We start from the raw sequence: 19,631 nt of genomic DNA on the forward strand, positions 1-19,631 counted from the left end.
TTGGGATCAAACTACATCATCCCGATTCGGTAGATGAATTTGGACATTTGAATTTCTTTTCACATTTGTGGGCGTTGTCGACTGGAAATCATTGTTTCTCTGCAAGCTAGGGAAGGGTATCGATCAAAAACCTTCAGTACCAATAGCTTCTCTTCGATACCGTTTGCTAAATGATGCTTTTTTGCACATTATAGAATATGGTAAAGTGCAAATAAAAGCCTTTCTTTATTTTTTGCCTTGCATAGATTTGTTAAATACGTGCTTTAACTGAAGGTAATATATGTTGAATGTTTGGGTAACCTTCATGTGTATGAACTCACTGACGCTGATCCAGCTTGACAGTGGATATCGAGGAACTGGAAGCAAGTTTTATGTATATTAACTTTTATAAATATTTTCAAACTGACCGACAATGAGTGAATTTATCATAATATGGACTTGCTTTATGTCCACTATAGGCCACCGTATTGGTTGAAGACCATTATTGCTACTGATCAATTTAAAATGAACGTGTATTGAGGGATGCGTTTCTTTCACCCCAATCTCCCACTTTTGCTCAGTGTTGAGGCACATTTTGACTAGTCAGATCCAACTTTAGCAGAAAAAAGAGGGAAAGCCAGAGAACCCTGCTCCTGAACTTGAGCCGGGTCCCGTAGTTCACCTCAAATAACCGGCTCTGGAGCCTGGACTCACTGAACGTTGTGCTGCATATGTATTGCGGTGTCGCTCTGTTTTCATGAGAAATACCCCGTCTTGAATGTGAGCTTGTAAAATGGTGTCACACGCTGAATGTGTGAGACTTGAGCGCCTTGCTTCAGGGTTCCCAAAATTGGCACCGACTGATGAAGCGTAGTCTAGTATCCAGCCCGACTTATTTCTAAAAAGTTGAGTGAGGAATAAATAAAACTAAATATGATCCAGGGTTTCCACCACAGTCATGTCCTCCTCCACAATGCGTTATATGTTATCCAGTTGTTTCAGTGTTACCACCTCATTTTAATACGTTTGATCAGGTGAGATTTCATCTTTAAAAAGACATCATTTTTCTGAAGGCAGGGCGGCTCTCATGTAAGCCCTGGCAGTGCCACACGATCATTTACATGTAGCTAAAACTCTGTGATCCAGTCACTTTTCAAGAGCCTCATAGCATTATTGCCCCCATCAGCTTGTATACTAGTTGATGGATTTTGGTGTCTGCAAAAGTGCCTGTTAGCCAAGTTTGTGCACTGTCTGAAAATGTTGCTTCACACCAAACACAATATGTACGTTGAAACCAAGTTATTGAGTCAAAGTCGAGGCACCATCCCATGCCACAGTCGTTGCGGCTGGGGCATCAGGGTCGGAGCTTCAATGCATTTCTAGTGACAGGTTTCAGGCGACATCTGTCGCATTAACTGCTGATGTTGGAAAAACTTGTGACAAGTCGCAGCATGCTCACCAATCTGAGCCCAGGTTTAACAGTAACAACGCAGAGCAGGAAAGTTTACCAACAAGAGAGAAGAGAAGCTGATTGTGGTTGTTCCTGGCATTCTTACACTGTACCCCCCGAAACGTTCCTTCTACCACGGAGGAAGAAAAGATCTAACTTGGAGGAAATGGTGGATGTTCCTGATGAGTCGTGCTATTCATATGTTATTGTCATCCAACTGTTATTAATGCCGTCATGATCAATGAAGGGATTGAAACAGAGAAAGAAGTTTTTTGTTTTCAACCCAAGGACTGCTGCGGGGAAAAGTGAAAAGGTCTCCTGTATTATGACCAACAGATGTACGCACTTTTTGAGTATGACTTGAAAGGCTACGTGGAGTTGGTGGGGACCAGCGACTACTCGGGTGCAACTTGTGCCAAATCACGTTTTGTGTGAACACACAACTGGAATTTAATCTCTTAGTGACGTGATGAGAATACAGCAAAAGGGAATTGTCATTCCCACACCAAATCAGGAACTAAGAAAAAAGCAATGCCATAATCTCTCAAAATGGACACAGTGTATGCAGGAATTCAATGTGGGCAGATCATTGGGGTGCGACTGAGGACGACTGGATACAGTTCCAACTAAATGGAAAAACAAGTTAATCGTCCAGATGTAAACACCCTGCCCAAAAGTAACGCTTGTGATTGTTGATGAAATGTGTGAATCATTAACTGTGCCGTTGGATTGTAACTTTCCTTGTCATGAGTCATTAATTGATCTTTTATCTTCAGCCAACGATCAAGTCTGGCACTGAGCAGCAGAAGCGAAAGATAATATTTACTTTTTTGCCGCATCTGATTTCCTGGATGATCAATCGCTTAAAAGACAAATATTCAAGTCGCACTTTTACTTCACAAACTTCACAAACGGGTTAAGAGGCCTCTGTTATTCTAAAATATAAGGTACCCAAAATGCCAATGTCGGCCCTTTAAATGAAATTCCAAAATCAACAGGTGGTAAGAAGGAGACCTATGTTTATGTTAAACATTCTATGTGAGAGCACGTTGGTGTGTGAAGGTCAGCGCAGCAGGTGAATCGTCTCCAGCCAGCCATGGAAACTAGCAGGCTCCTGGAATATCCAGGTCAACTGAATTCAATGATCATGTTAGTTTTCTATAAGCCAGGTGACTATTTATTAGTGGTTGTTTAAACAAACACTACGGGTTAAAACAAATATTGATGTATTGTTAATGACTGAAAATAAGTTTGTTGACTTTTTTGATTCCCATGTGTTAAGGATGTATATATGTCCGGAATAAACTTTCAAATAATATTTAATCCCCAAAGCTGTATATCTTGTTAGTACTCTTAATTGACCGCAGAATGATGAGTAGAAATACCATCATTCTTACGGGAGCAGGCCAGTTCCTGGGAGTGATCCACTCATGCGTCTTTCTTTAAGCATTTCCATCACATTTACGCTTTTGCTTCAGCTCCTTCTCAGGTAAAACCATGTAGCACCTCTTCCTCTCACTGGATGAGGCGGTAAGGTGCGACGGGTTGATTGTGTCTAGTCTGCAGAGCTGGTGTTGCTTCAGGCGCTTTGTTGGGCCGAGTGTTGGGTTTCACTGTAAATCCCGCTCGTTGGCGGTGACAAAGAGCCGCGGCCGGCTGCTGTGTAAACTCCCATGTTGGCAGGCATTTCCGTCTGCCATGTGCTGGAACTCACTGTGTCTATAGTTGAAAAGTCAGGCAGACAAACACGATCCAGGCTCTTGCCGGGAGAGTTTTGGAAACATAAAAAGGTCTCTGCCTAAACTTGCTCCCACCAAAAATAGCTTAAATGTAGACTCGAACACTTACTTGAGTATTTGTAGCCTGTAATAAAGCTCCTGTGGTATGTGCCGTTTAAAAGCTTTGATCGAACCCCCCTCTCCTCCGCCACTCCTCTTCGTCACCACCGGTTCAGCCTTGGGATGGAGGCGCAAAAACAACTTCAGATACTTGGGAAACTGTGAATGTCTTTCTGTCTCGAGTTTGCTGTTGATTTAATTTGACAAATGAAGCTTTGGAAGACAGGGACGCTTCATGCTAAGACGGTAATTAAAACATGAACTAAATGGTACTCACAGTACGTCATGCCAAGAGACGCTAATACTGCATTAGCTTCTTGTACTGTGCCTAGCAATGCTATTACCGGATTAGAAGTTAGAAGGTCTTTCATTCACAGAGAACCACTTCTTTTTCACAGTCAGTTTTGTTAGCAGTTTGTGCAAATATGAGACGCCACTTGGTCGTTTTTGCTCGACTCCTTACAGTCATCAGAGCAAGTCATCCTGCCAAGTTGTTTGGAGGGTGGATTGAGCAAAGTGGTTAGAACTGTGTTTTCATTTTGCTCGCCAAAATGATGCACCTCCAAGATGGCCGTCATACCTTGGTCAGGACGGTGTAATGATAAAGCAGTGTACTGTGTCTGACTTGTCACCAGCCATCTGTCTAAGGGAGGATAAGATATGAGCCAGCTCAAACCCCAGGGTTTGAGTTCTGATACTTGGTAGTATGAACTGAACATGACACAGTCCTGTCCCACTCCTGCTGCTTTCCAACTGTCTCGCGCTGAACAAATGAACAGATCAATCTCGTTGTTAGTCATTGTTCATCAGGAGCAGTGTGGTGCTTTGCCTTAAACTCTTTTGGCCTGAGGTGAGTTGTTGCAGTGATTTACAGTTAGCATTTATTCTCAAGTTGTAGGTGGAACTAGTGAATCCCCTTATGTTTCACACTCGCTTAAAGGCCCGCCCATGGCATCGGGAATGTTCCTGTTTGGGAGGCACAGGAATTCACAGCCTGCAGAAGGAGAACAGGGAGAAGTCGTTGGGTCAGGGCCAAGAGATGCTGCAGCGTCCCAGTCATTTAGCTTCAAGCTGCCACTCCCTGCATTTGATACCTGTTTGGCTGCTGGTGCAGCCACTTTTAAATCTCTATGGGTTGATAGGACGGGCAGCGCTCTCAGTGTGGCGCCTCGGCTGGAGCTAGAATCGCAGCTTTGGATTTAAGTTTGAAATAATTGCGTTGCTTTGAACCAGCACCGCATGACGTCCTCTTGCCTATAAACAGAGGAAACAGTATAAACAGTGTGGACACCGCTGTAGAGACGCTGTGAGTTGCGAGTTGCCTGGGAATCTCCCCGGACCCACTTTGAGCGGACGATCACTACACAAACAGCAGCCAGCTGGCGTGCTGGGCAATATTGGGATCAGAGTTATTTATTCAGCTGAGTCCAGTAAGACCCACTCGGCAACAAGTACAGTATCAGGCTTGAGGGCAGCTATTTGCTCTGCTATTAGGAGTCAGTGGAGTGTGTAAAGGCTTAATCTGGAGGTGTTGACCTCGATTTTTGTTTGCCCGGAAAGCTCGGTATCTCGGACACCGCACCCATAATCATTGACCCCAATAAGACAAAATGTCAAAGGCACTTAATGAATGGAAAATATAGTCCTGACATACAGACAAAACTGTCATTGTGTTTGCCACATGAAGATGTCACGTCAGCTTGGCTTGTTCATGTGGACCAGGCCACTGAAGACTCAACTAAGTGTAGAATTTTTCCCCATCTCATTGTGCAAGTACCTTGCAAGTTCAGTCGTATATGTTGTTTATGTTGTATTTTACAGATGGTTTAATGTTGTATATGTCACTGCACGTGAAGCCGAGTAATGAAATAACCTTACCTTAATACTAACAGAAACAATGGTGATTATGAACATTGCAGCTTCTGTGAACTGAAAATCAATCAATGTCTCTTTTATTTAGTTGCAACAGGCTGCAAAATGCGAATGCAACAACATTCATATAATTTATGTAACAGGAAATGAACTATACGATAAACACTGCATCGAAGCGTGTTTGAAAAGCAGCGGACCCACCCGCGGAAATCAGAGTCTCTATTCACAGTAAATCAATTCAAATCTTTAATCACAAAAAGGCCAGCAATAAAACCTTAAAGTAAATAAATAAAGGAAAATAGGTCTAAGGTATTTCAAACCAGTGATGCTGAAACCATATGCAAATTCAACACCAGAAACAGAGGCCGGTGCAGGCTGGAGGCACAGGACGTGGCAGAACTCAAACCAAAGGAGCCGGCTCAAAAGCAAGGACTCTGAACAGAAAGCGCTGCAACACCAAGAAAGTGAAAAAAAGGCTAAATTAAAATCAGTTAAATCACAACGCAATCGGAGCAGTAGCACAGGACGAGGTACCAGCTATGGCGATAAGTCCAGAAAATACAGAAATTTCCAAATGACCAGGGATTCATTTGACTATGCTTTTTAAGCACATGGATGTTGCCAATGGGAAAAAAACACATGGCAGGCAAAGAAATTGAAAAGCTGTCATGAGTGTCACTAATGTAACCAAGACACATTTTAATGTTTGGCTCTTTTGGAGACAAAGTTTGTTCGAACGGAGGAGCCGCAACGTAGAACTGAAAGAAAGTATCTCTTACTGTATGTAAGACGGCAGTGTTGAGGGTAAAAGATTGTGGCAGATTGAGGACACAGTGAAATGCAAAGATCTCTATCTTGGTTTCTAGTGAGGTATATATAGAGACACATTTGTATTTTGGTATTTTTCTTAACAGTGTCAGTTTTGTACTCTCTTAATTCAATGGATATTTAGTTTTCTGATCATTTTAATTGTTTTTATATTTTCCTTCCGAGCAACTGCAGTTGTCCTTATCCAAGTCCATATATCCAACAGGGACTCGGCTGCCGCGTTTTGTTTGCCAAGCAGGAACTAGACATCTTTTTCCACAAACGTTTGACATTGGGATTGAGTGGGGATGTTGAGGTATCTGTGTGTGTGTGTGTGTGTTGCACAGTGGTGGTGAGTGGACACTCACCTTGGCAGACTGCCATGAGTGTCTTTCCAGTCAAGTGTCATCTGGTGCACAGATCTGGATCTTATGAGTGGCCAGCTGAGCCCAGTGACTGGACGTTAAGCCGCACTTAAGCGGCGCTCATCTCCCTAATTAGTTGGTAATTATTGTCTGGTGAGTCTCTGGTGACACACTGCAGACTCTGTCCTCCCTGAGAGTCAGAGGAAAGAGCCACCACTAGAATATTGTTGACTCTTTCCAGTGGCAGCAACCTGTTGCCCTGGGGGGATTTTCTCAGCTTCACTAGCTTGTGTGCATTAACACCTTGTAATGGTATTTAACTCGACACGCAGGACGGCGAGGAGCCATTATGTCCTGCTGTGGACTCGCTGCTACTGCCGCCTGCATCAGAGCGCGACACGGCAGACGTGAGTGCCGCAGCCTTGAGGCCTCGGCTTCATCGGGGTCAACTCCCAACCGAAGCGGCTCTGGTCAATGAAGCGCTCCGGTTTGATTGGCAGATCTACGAGGCCAGAAGCAAAGTGAATCATTTAGTCAATGCGCGTCTGTACATTGAGCTGCACGAAGCCGTTGGCCTTAAAACACAGAGCAAACCTTTCGTGGCGGACTGTATTGATCATCGCGGGCTGATACCTGTCCATTAGTGCTGCCACTGAGGGGTCAGGAGTTTTTAGCTGGATGAGGCGGCCTTGCTGTGATTGGTTTGGGACAGGAAGATCAATGAAGGGCTGGGTGCAGTATGTGCTGATGAAAAGAAGAAAACCACAGCAGTCGTGAGATGGAAATCCCTTTATGAACCACCGATACGTTTTAGTTGCTCTTCTGCTGTTCGCACAACAGCTTCTTTTGAAAAACATAAACAAATGAAAAGATACGTCCACATCGGTTGTCCCGCTCCCTAGAGCCCTGAGGTGTTCCCAGGCCAACTGTGAGATGTCACCTGGCCAGCACGGCCTGGGTCAGCCCAGTTGGTCACCTCCCCCTTTTTACAAACGCACTTGAATTCCAACTCACTGAGCCAGATTTTCTCCTCTGTCTTGCTTTTGCATTTCAAGTTTGTAGACGAGTGATGTGGCTTCTGATGGAGTCGGTGATGTTCACACACTTCCCCTAATGACTGGAGAATAATTTCTAGGCCACAGCGTCTGTGTGCTGCCATCATGTTTCATTTACGCTGCAACACTTGCAGCCCGAGACGACTGTTTTCTACTGTCACTCCTGCTTGAATATTATGGAAATGATGTTGTAGCAGCTGCGTGTTGTTGCAGACCTACAAATTTGGAATCAGTCACCACCTATATGCATCAGACGTCAAATCTTGAGTGTTGCTGACTTTATTTGGCACATAGTATAGTTGGAATGCTCAACGAGATGGTCCTAGGTGAGTAGCAAGGAGTGATCCCAGATCCGGGTGTTCACAGATGGTACGGGTAAATAAGGAGGTGGGATGCGGAGGAGATCAAAAAAGAGAAAATCGGGTACACATGGCAGCCAGTGTGTTTACTGCAACTGCTTACTGTGTTTTTACTGAAGGACTTGCCGGGACAAAACACAGCTGCTGGCTCTCTCTCTCTGCAACTCTAATGTTGAGGAGTCTGTGGCCCCAGAGCAAAGGTGTTAGAAGTTTCCAGTCTTAAGGGTGATGTGACACAGCGTGGAATGCAAGGGCAATGAGGTCAGAAACTTGAAACATGATCAGTCGTTTTGGGAGAGTGTGGAAATTCATTTGGTCTTGAACCTGTATGTACACTTGTGTTATTTTTATTTAAATACTGAAGCAGGTTATTTTAGTGATCTGAAGTACAGTATCCATTTGTATAGAGAATTCAGTCTGATGGATGGATGCTGTAATGTACTCCTTCAATTCTTCATGTATGGCTGTTAATTTTTAAAAACCCTCGCCCACTTGGCTCCCACTCTTAAATCTGATACAATCTCCCTGTGCTTGGATCCCGTATGGAAGTCTTACTTCCTAAGTGCCTGTGTGAAAACCATAACAATAATCACTCTGTCACTCGGGAGGAGTTGTCAGGCTCCCAGCTGGCATCCAGCAGGGTAAATATCAGCTCTGTGTAGCCTCCTAAACACACACTGCCTTATAGAAGCCTGGTAATGAGAAAGCGAAATGAGCACGGTTCAGCCTCAATGTCAATATCTCCTCTCATATTTAAGGACTCGGTCGAAAAAAAAAATGGCCACGATTACGGCCTCTTTGCACACAGACTACCATCTCCGAGGAGGCAGTCGGAGCAGAGCATGAATAGGCGGCAGTGTTGGCCAACTAGGTTGCCATTCTCTAACCGCTCGCAGGCTGTAGGTTTCACGTGTGGCTGAGGAGCAACGCCGTGGAGTAAACAACTGCTGCGTGAATAAGCTAGTGTAGGTTGTTTTCATCCTGCTTAAAAACTCAATTGGTGTTTTGACAGTCAAACCTTAGATGAACTCCTTCATCGCGGATGTGTCACATACAGTTTGAACTGGTTAATTGTATTTGGCACCAGTCCACCGAGCAAGTTTAGGAAGCTTCATTACTTCCAGGGGTCCTCTGCTTTCACAGACATTTTGCCTCTTCTCTGCTTTAATGCCAAATGAAAAAGGGTTAATCCTCGCAGAAATCCTCGTTCAGCACTGCACCAGTGGAATCCCGTGGTAGAACCTCTATCACTTATATGGTTCCATGTTAGCACGACCTTCTCATGAAACCTCTTCATGTAGCCACTTCTCAGTGGCTTTTCCCGCCGTGCAACCTGAAAGATGTGAGTGCTCTCGACGGTGGATGATAGATATTCAATGTTGGTGTGACCCTGAGATGAAAAGGGTGATGCGTCTTCTCTTGAGAGCGTGTGGACATGTGAGGGTTTGTGGCTGCGGTGTATTCAAAACAAACACTGGATTCCTCTAAATGTGTTTAGGGGCCTCCTGACCAGATAAAGTTACTTAAGAAGGATTACGACACGCTCCATGGCAGGCACTGTGTTGCAGGTCAAAAACTTGAGTGGATTGAGGATATGGTGACCTTGACCGCACTAAGGTGACTTTTTTTTATGTTTCAAATGGGACATCTGCTGTTTTACTGTGATGATGTAATCAGTCCGCTGTTAATTTGGACTTACTCAGCATTTTTTACTTATCTGCCAGACAATAAAATGTCACTAGCAAATCATCCCTGTATGTTGAGGGCAGCTTCGTCTCATCATGTCCCTTTAGTTTACACTCTAAGGGTTTAATAGCAGGGTTAGTTTAATGAGTGTTCACTTGAGTATTGATTTTGTAGCTGTTTGTTCTCGTAAATTGTTTTACTGTGTACCAGGTTCAGATCAGTATCCATGATTTGCTGGTTTCTCTGGGAACTTCCAACATAAAAGAAGAATAAGCAGCCCCTGTTAAATGTTTTGAAATACAATGACCTTTGATATGGTATTGCACATTCACTCATAAAGTTTCCCGGAGCGTCTCACCGCTGCTCCTTGCTGTGTCGTGCACATTTTGACAGGTCACGGCACTGGCAGTAAAACCTGAAGCGCTGCTAACTGCAGAAGGAAACACACACTGAGTCTTGTCCTGTGTCCTCCGTACTACACCGGCATCATTGTCAGCACCAGGACTTCACAAGCGCAGATGCTCATGCAGCATCACAACAGCAGTTAGAGCTGCTTGTTGGACATGTTCCGAAAAAACAAGCGCTGCTTGTGTCATTCAACATGCTAAAGTGCTAAAGGGGAGACTTCAGAAAGGGTGCTCAAGTACCAAAGTTCAGAAAAATGATTAAAAATGCTGGAAATGTGAGCTGACTACATCAGAACCACCTGATGATGATCAGCTAGCGCTCGCAGATGTGTCAGGTGGACTGTGAAACTTGAAGAAAGAGTTGATCAAAGACTAACTACTTTAAATGAACTTTAAATGTTGTTAAATGATGTTATTGTACCGTATGATACAGTATTGAGAAAAAAAAACTGTTGTTAATATTCTCACCTCAATAAAATTCAGTTGATTTCCAACTAATTTGTATACATTTTATGTATGTCTTTGTGTCAGGCTTGTGAAGAAGGCCACATTTATTAGAGTTAGTTTTCTTCATTTTTTTGAGTCAGTCGTCATCTATTCATCCAAGTTATCCAGTATGTCGAAGGACACGAGGACGTTTATTTGTCACATACTGTACATAGAACTAGTTGTGTAAAACATGCTGTGAAATGAGGTTGGAATGCTCAGCTTTATTATGCATGGTTGTGTGTAATTGGTATAAATCTTTTTCAAAACACCTCCTTTTGAGGGCCTTTGTGGGGGCCATTTGGCCAGACCCAACAAATTGAAGCCTCAAGTTTACACGTTTGGCAATTGATTGAAACATGTCTTCCTCATCGCAATGGCTAGGCGTCAGCCATGGTCTAATGCTAACAGTGGTCTGGATAGTACATTTCACATCACGTGGTATAAATGGCTGATGTCTGCGACAACATTGGACACAAAATTCCATTTGCCAATAGTCAATATGTAGTCAATATGCCTTAGGTGTGAGGATGTGTTGTCACTTCATGTTAAAACCAAACCCTGCGCAACATTTTTTGTATGGGGCAGAAGCTCATCTGACAACCCATATTTCTTTATATGTTCACCCTTGTTTTCACTTTAAAAGCTGAAAGCTCCACAGTGTGGTGCCACTGGGGAAGCAGTTACTGTCTTCAAGCTACAAGAACACAGAGAACTACTGTGGTGTTGGAACGACTGGTTTAACGCTTCGCAGATGTTATATGAAAAATGTATATCATTGCCGAAATAAACTGATGTTCTGTGTGAAGCTGTGTTCCCAAACCACTGCTGTGTCATATGACTCGGATTTAAGGACACGCTGTTCTGTCTGCATTCACTGAAACAAGCACAGCTTATCTCTAAGCAAAGATAGATGATGTATGCAGTTCAAATGTAAAATTACAAATATGAGAACTCAACTTGCGCTTCTAAGTTCTTCTGCTGTCCTTGCAATGTTCCCACAATCCCCTTAAAAATCCCCAAACCTTCCCTTCCTGTTATAAATCTAAATCTCGGATGGGATCATAGCTGCTTGAAGCAGAACGAGAAACAGCCGTCATTGGTCCAGAATGAGTCATCTAATTTCGGGGGAGTTCCTCCACACATGCGTCTACACACATGGCCACAAACCCACAGCCTCCACAACTATCAACAAAACATCTATTCCAGTTCTTTTTAAAGTAAACTTTCCTACAATGTTAAGAAAGTCGTCGGCAAGGCATGTAGGGCTTCTGCGTCTGGACCTGTAAACGCTTTCATGGAGAAGGTCGGTTGTGGCAGAACCTTCAATAGCATGTTGTCCAGCGTGGTGGTTGGGAGGCTTCTTCACTGCATCTGGTTGTCATTGCGGAATAAGCGACTAGGCTTTTGGATTAAGAACCAAGTGGCATGCGCAATCATGTCGGCCCGTGGCCTCTTGGTGAAGGTGCTCTCTCTGTACAGGGAAAAAGCTTGCTCACGAAAAAAATTAATCTTTTTTGCCATCAATAACTGAATGTGCTGCCGGGCAGATTGAGCTAATAAGACAGATGTCCTGGTCTGCCGCCATGTCTCAAAGAACAGCTTGTTCTGTTGGTGTGTCGGGCAGGTGAGTCGCTTGTCAGCTCGATGATTAATGAGATGTTAGGAGAATACCACCTCTTCTGTAGACTTACAGAGAAAAGCGAACATTTCAGGGTGGTTCCTCACGGAAGATGAATGTCTGACAGAAAAAATGTCTAGGCACATGAAGGCTTTTGTTTAATCCATTTGTTGAGCTTGTCTTCTGGAGGAAAGGACGCGTTGTTGGAGCACTAAGCACCAAGTCATCAGGAACTTCCAAACAGCGAACTCACCTTGGTTGAAAAATGATCTCGACCCAATGTGACCACCCCACAGTAGTGTGTCACATCAGTAGTAATACAGTCGTTCTCTTGTATTAGTGGCACATTTATTTCATATCTATCACCTCTTCTGGCCATCTTCTCTATGGTAAATATTTAACAAAACCTAAACTAAAAATAAATTTGGAATTGCATGAGGCATTTTGAAGCTAGTTTTTTTTTTTTTAAAGTAAAATGCAAATATGTCTAATTGGGGTTTTCTGTGAATCCCTGTCATTCATTTTCATTTTTACATCACATACCTACGCCTGGATTCCCCATTGAAGTATTGGCACCTTCTAAGACTTCTGTAAAGGATTGTAGTGAATTATCAAATCGGCTTTAATCTGACAAACCTACTGTCTCGCTTCCCCAGATGCTTTCAGCAGTGTCTTCAGTGCTACAGTGAGTGTAGAGGACTAAAAAGGAATTGACTCTGTCCGTCTTTCTCCAGCCAAGCCGACTCTTTATTTTATTAGTTTTCCAGGCCAATTCTTTTGTCTGTAAAGTGTTGTGGCTCTTCAAATCAAATGAACTTTTTCCGCTTTTCAGTTGTCTCCGACACTCATCATTCTAGTGTGGCATCAGTTGTCAGCACTTTCCGTACCTGTATTGACTAACAAGGCCCTGGATCATGAGCATGCAGGTTCAGAGTAGCATTCACAAGCTGACTATTGCAGACTTTAAGCTCTAATCTTTGTCCACAATCTATTAAACGGGAAATATCAGCAGAGTTTTAAAACCAGAAAGGCACCTTGCCCCGCCACGTGGGTGCATGTGGGTGGTGTTCCTTTGTCTGTGCTGCCCCCTCCACCCCTACCTGAGACACATTAACGCACAATCACACAAGAAAACAGCCATTTAATCAGATCTCTATCTTTGCTGTACCCTCATAGGTAAGAACCCAACAGACGGTGGAGCCGCAGGAGACTATGGTGTGCCAAATCCTGGGCCTGCATTCAAGGAGGTGTGGCAGGTTAAAGTGTGGCCGAAAGGCTTGGGTCAAGCGAAGAACCTGGTGGGCATCTACCGCCTTTGCCTAACTGACAAGACGGTCAACTTTGTGAAACTCAACTCTGACGCCGCTGCAGTGGTGTTGCAGCTAATGAACGTCAGGCGCTGCGGCCATTCAGAAAACTTCTTTTTTGTTGAAGTGGGCCGCTCTGCTGTTACAGGTCCAGGAGAGTTCTGGATGCAGGTACGCCTGTACAACTAAAATTGTCGCAGCTGCACTCCAACACCTAAAGTGTTTTTTTCCTAATCTTTCAGGTGGATGATTCCGTGGTGGCCCAAAACATGCACGAGACTTTGCTGGAAGCCATGAAAGCGTTGAGTGAAGAGTTTCGCCAACGGAGCAAATCCCAGTCAAACTCAGGTCCTGGAGGAGGAGCAACTGCCTCCAACCCCATCAGTGTTCCTTCACGCCGTCACCACTCTAACCCTCCTCCCAGCCAAGTAGGCTTCGCCCGCCGGCCTCGAACAGAGCCACCTGCTGGAACTAATAATGTAGCAGGTGTAAACAGTGCCAATGCATCTCCGACTTCAAGACACAGCTATTCTCGATCTCGCACTGCGAGTGATGGAGGTAAAGTTGAAGAGGGGGTGGCAGGAACTACTCCGCTTCCTGGAATGAGTTCTAGTCCATCCATTAACAGTTCTTGCTCCACCACCCCAATACTCAGGTCAAAATCAGCCCGTTCAGCCCCCACTACTGCCACCAAAACTCCTATTGGGCTAATGCGCTCCATCTCGACTCCAGCACCGTCTCCCGCCCCTAGTCTTTCCTCAAGCTCTGGTCATGGGTCTGAGTTTGGAGGCATATCATCTTCGTCCACTATTGCAGGATCTAGTGCTTATAGTCGTGTTCCTTCACATCGGGCCTCAGTTTCTGGGTCACCCAGTGATTATGGCTCCTCAGATGAATATGGCTCAAGTCCAGGAGATCACACACTTCTCCCGTCACCCAGCCTTCCAGGAAGTTCGGTGGGTAGTGCAGGAAGTCAGTCCCTTGGAGAGGAAGGTGCCAATTATATTTTAATGGGCCACCGTAGTGGTGCTGTCAGTGGTGGTAGTAATTCAGGAAACTTGACCTCCAGCTCTTTGCCGTCTCCTGGTACTCCTGTCTCTGGCTCACTGACCCGGAGAGTTCTACGACGTTCATCTAGTCGAGAGTGTGAAGCTGAACGCAGATTACTAAGCAAGCGAGCTTCTTTACCTCCCATGGCCCTTGAAAGGTTGGCACCACGTCAACGCAGAGGGGAAGAGCCTGCTGAAGAAGAGGCTGCGGACTATGCCATCATGTCAAGGAGCATTAGCCGTGAATCTTTCTCTTCCACGTCTTCCTCCACACAAAGGGACTCTGTCTCAGGAGTGGTATCCTCTTCTGGAGGAAGCGGTGGCGGGTACCTGGATGTGGCAGGGGAGTTCAAAAATGATAATATTACAGGGACTGCTGTTAATGTGGATTTGGGTGTGGACAACGGCTACATGTCGATGCTACCTGGAGTGACTCAGACTCCAGGAACACTTTCCCAGTCCGTGGCAGTCTCCGTTCCTGATTCAGAGCCCAAATCTGGTGACGATTACATGGCGATGACCCCTAACAACAGTGTGTCACCTCCACAGCAAATTCGGCCTCTGCCAACTTCTGATGGATATATGATAATGTCTCCAAACAGCAGTTGCTCACCTGATCATCGAGGAGGCCTAGCTGGAGGGCCCTGGATCGGCAGTGGCAGCTCAGAGAGCAGGGCAGGCAGTGACTATATGAACATGTCACCAATCAGTTCAAGGTCTGCAAATGGTAGTCCCCCCCCTTCAGAGCACTCAAGTCATTTGGAAAATGGTTCCCAACAGCAAGTGCCAAAAATGGTATATTCCTACTACTCTCTGCCACGGTCATATAAACACAATCCCTCCTCGCGACATTTTGACGAAGGCCGTGGAAGAAGGGCAAATGGGACTAATGGTAGAGGACTGAGTGGCGCCAAGACTCTTGGGCATCCAGATCAACTGCCTTGTAGCAACTCAAAGACAGGACGTCAACCGCCACTTTCCTCTTCTTCACATTCCTCAAGCTCTGCCAGCAATGAAAGCCTAGGAGAGAGTGAGGACACTGCCAACCAATCAGTGGGTGCAGGGACCGGTGGATGCAAGGACGGTAATAAGCTACAGCAGAGACGCAGTTCTAGTAGTTTGTCAAACACTAGAAACAGACCGGTCAGCTTATTTGTGGATGTGTCTAAGGCGAACACACTTCCCCGGGTCCGTGAAAACCCCCTGCCTCCAGAACCTAAAAGCCCTGGAGAGTATGTCAGCATTGAGTTTAAGGGAGGAAAGAATGCCCAACCTGGCTTTGCGGGAGGACAAGGTAGGGCTCCTAAGCCTGGCCACTCTCTTCCTCAAGGCAGTCAGAACTCTCATCAAAAACCCAACACCAGTGTTGGGAACCTAATTCCGCTTTCCCGCAGTCCATCTGCTCCCATCCCTCCTTCAGCTGCTTCAGAGTACGTCAATATGGATATGGGTCCTTCTCCTTCGCCCTCACCTCTATCCCTCACCCCAATAGTTTTCCCTGCTTTTCATACTCCTCCGACACCACCTACTCTGGCTCTTGCCCCCCAAACACATGATGCAACAAAAGCTGTTCCTTGTGAGGAAGTGGCTGAAGCGACAGTTCCAAAATGTAGAGAGAAGGTTCCATCGGTGACCGAGTCGCCAACATCGTGTGGGGACTACACTGTGATGGCCTTTAGCTTGAGTAACAGCAACGACTTAAGGCCAGCTACAAGTGTCTCCCCCAAAGTTCCCTCCCCCACCAGGAATGATCCTCCTGCTACATCACGAGGACTGGACTTTCCCTTGGCGAAACCAGGGCCAAACCCCGACCATGGAGCCAAAGTTATCCGTGCTGACCTCCAAGGACGTAGACGACACTGCTCAGAGACCTTTCTTCCGTCACCTTCCCTCCCCACCACTGCCTCGGCATCTTCTTCTACCGCTTCGCTTTTCCCAGAGCATGCCCAGACCGTTGCCCGCCGTCTGGGTTTTGAAGGTATGATTTGGGGCAATGGTGCTGTAACTGATAACCCATCACAATTCTGCCTCCCTGGACAGCAGGCTCTTACCCCGAATTCTCAGACTCCCATAACAGAACAGGGACTTAATTACATTGACTTGGATCTCGCCAACAAGGATTGTGCCCATTCGGGACTAGATGGACCCTCAGGTAGCCAAGCCCCTCCGCGTCTCTTTTCTGTGCTGAGTGGTGTTGGAGGAGTGGGTGCAGCGGTTGGCAGCAGCTCGAGTCTCAACACGTATGCCAGCATTGACTTCTACAAGTCAGAGGAGCTGCGGACACATCAGAATGGAAGTAAAGAGGGAACAGGTAAGCAGACCATTGAAGCCATTCCATCTCTTTGAAATGAACTGACTGATTCCAACCGTCCGTCTTCTCATCATCCTTTGCCTCATTCAGACAACTAACTTTAGGTGCAGCCACGGTAGTTTTCACCAGCCTATGTTGGTTGCTTTGTTATTACCGAGGAACATTTTCTTGCCAAATGACAGCCTTATAAAATGACAAACTATGTTGTCACTTGTTGTTAGATTAGATTGATATGACTGAGTTGACTTCATAAATTAGGTGAAGCGTTTGTTTTTCTTTTTCAGTTTTATTTAATACATTCACATTTGAAAAGTCTTCATATAACACAGTCTTTTTATAACAAAGTCCCGCTTGTGATTTGTATCATACTGTTCGACAGCACATCAGTAGAATGAACAGATTTAAATAGTATTTAATTGTGTTTGGGATTATATCCAAATGTCTGTGTGAATGTCAGCACCTTCCACATACATCTTAATTTATTGTATTTTCAAAATTGACAACCAGAGGAAACTGCCGACACATTTGTCTTGCTGCAACTTGCATGTATCTCACATGTGAAGCATTCCTAAAATAATGCTTCAACTGTGCTGCTTCAGAGCTCTTCCTCCACAAGCAGTAATTATAACTGTAGTGTAGTTTACACTCTGCAATTTTCCATCAATGGGGAGGCCACTGCAGGTAAACGGTAACCAAACTCACTCACTTTTCTTTTTTATGAAGTTTCAGGCAAATGGTGATATTTTACTTTGAGTGTGGTTCATCTGTTGCACACTCAGTCGCCCTTTGTGTCCCTCCACTGTTGAGCTTTTGTGATTAATACATCCTGCCAAGCCTTGTTGTTTATTTAGCTTCTGTTGCTTCCACTTGATTTGTGTCTTGGGGTTTCGTCCGCCAGAACTCTCCAAGGTTTGTGGGAAACACTTCATAGCTTGCCTCCAATGTTGGATTTGATGAAAGCAATAACCAGCATTCTACAGAGGAATTTGCGGGTGCAGCAGAGCTCAACAGTTGCCTCTCACATGCTCCACTGAGAAGCCTGCATCCATATATCAAGGTGTTTGTTTTATTGGGAGGATAGGCCTGTTGGTGGCAGCTGTGTATTCATTGTGTTTTAAATAGATATAGTAGTGGGCTACCACTGTGGCTCCATATGGCCCCTCACTGTGGAGTACGTCAGCCTGGCAGCGTGGGGGAGAATGTTACACATTGGCTGTGAATGTTGAGATGAGGCCAGTGTTTCGCTCTCACAGCTTTCGGATGCCTTTGTACAGTGCCCCCCTTATCCCCCTATTCTGCCTCCCCCTCTTTCCTCCTTCAATAAATGATCCTTTTGTTGAGTGTTTTTGCCACGGTGGGCTGGCAGGCCTTTGCAGGGCCTCAAGACTAGCAGACTCTTTCGTTTCCTGCTAAAACTTCTCAACTTTTCTTTTGTTCCTATGTCACTGATGAGACATGCCTCGAAAGTGCGGTGACGCAGAGTCGTGGAATATTCAACATGATCATAACCATGTCAACCACTGTTGGCGATTCTTGCACAAAGAATCATTTCTGTAATCCCATTGTGCATCATTTAGTATCTTGAAATAGTTTGGATCAGGAATACCCAAATATCAACTGCTAACTTCATTGAACGGACAGGTCATAGCACTTTTGATAGGTGTAACAATTGTGTTGTCTCTGTGTGTGTGTTTTTTTAAGAGAGAGAGAGGGTCTCTACTTCGGACTTTCCTCTCTGCAGGAACAAACTTGTACAGCAAGTTCATGTCTCATGTTCTCCCGAGCAGCTACAGGCTAAATTTGAACGGCAGTGGCTATGTGGAAAACAAATTCCTTTTAGCCGCACTTTATGTAATGTGTGATATTTTATCCTGAGGGTCTTAAGAAAATGAGCAAAAAGCCCTCTTTTGAATTTTACAAAGAAATAAATGAATATGAGAACCACTTCAATAGAAGCCATGCCATGTGTTGTTTCTCTTAAGAGCACTGAGCAAAAACACTTGATAGAAATCCGTAACGGTCTTTCTGTAATCCTGTAATTCCAATTCATTTGTCAGAGCTCCTACGCTTATTCTGGTTACTAACCACAGTCAAATACTTTGCTGTAATTTGTCAATCACACTGAGTTCAGAACGTTAACCTGCCATGACCCTGGCAGAGTTCTGCCTCTGAAGTTGAGAGGATTTAGGGACAAAACGAAACAAAATTAAACGCTGCTTGTTGTGTCTTCGGCCGTAAAAGCGCGCGTGTGAATTTGATTTTGCACGCTTGCAGCTGCCCCGCACTCAACTAATATGCTATTCCTTTACCATCTGGATAGGAGTTGTTGGAAAAATATTCCACAGTGGTCCAAGAATTCTCTTGAGATGGAGAAGTATGTGCATTTAGGAGTACTTTGAAGTCTAAGAGGACTTATTTGGATTGGAACTACAGCTAATGCTCCAAGTTAAATGGTTTGAAATGGAAATACATGTGCTGTTATCTTTAGATTTCTGCCGAGTGTAAAATCGCTGACTCCACTGAAATTAAGCAATTGCAACAAATGGCCATAATAAAAGAGGAGAAAAAGACTATCTTATCTTCACCTTCATATAACCGACAGCTCAATATTTTCTGCTTGACCCAGTTGATACCTTCAGTAAATGGCAGTAAGGGGTATCTGGAGTCACTGGGTCAGAGATAATCTTGAGACGTAACCGTTTACAAGCCAGTATCACAGTATGGGTAAAGGAAGTGCTAAAATGTCATAGTTTTTGATTGAATTTGGATTTTATTTTTTGCTTACAGCTCAATCAATTGTTCCTTTTTGTGATTATCTCGCATTTCAGCCATTACTACTTTCATATACAAGTAACATCTGACTTACGACTGGGATTGGTTACGAAATCAGATTGGACGTAAGTCGATTGACATTCAAAATAGACGACGCGAGGGCTATAGGTGCTACTGTAGTGGTAGATGGCTGTGTGAGAGTGAGATGCTGGGATACTGTGCTGCCGTCATGTCGTACGCGATGCGGAGCTGCTATTGAATAAAAAA

General features: G+C 44.7%; 1 protein-coding gene across 1 annotated transcript in view; it reads left to right on the plus strand.

The window, feature by feature from the left end:
• Positions 1-19,631, plus strand: part of si:ch73-335l21.1 (insulin receptor substrate 1-B) — a 48,656-nt gene that overhangs the window by 2,110 nt on the left and 26,915 nt on the right. Inside the window, exons 2-3 of the mRNA XM_053858629.1 lie at positions 13,102-13,403; positions 13,475-16,592. Of these exons, the coding sequence (XP_053714604.1) occupies positions 13,102-13,403; positions 13,475-16,592 (3,420 nt within the window). The remainder of the gene's footprint in view (positions 1-13,101; positions 13,404-13,474; positions 16,593-19,631) is intronic.

This window comes from Synchiropus splendidus, chromosome 3 (genome assembly GCF_027744825.2).
Source record: "Synchiropus splendidus isolate RoL2022-P1 chromosome 3, RoL_Sspl_1.0, whole genome shotgun sequence".
Classification (NCBI taxonomy): Eukaryota; Metazoa; Chordata; class Actinopteri; order Syngnathiformes; family Callionymidae; genus Synchiropus; species Synchiropus splendidus.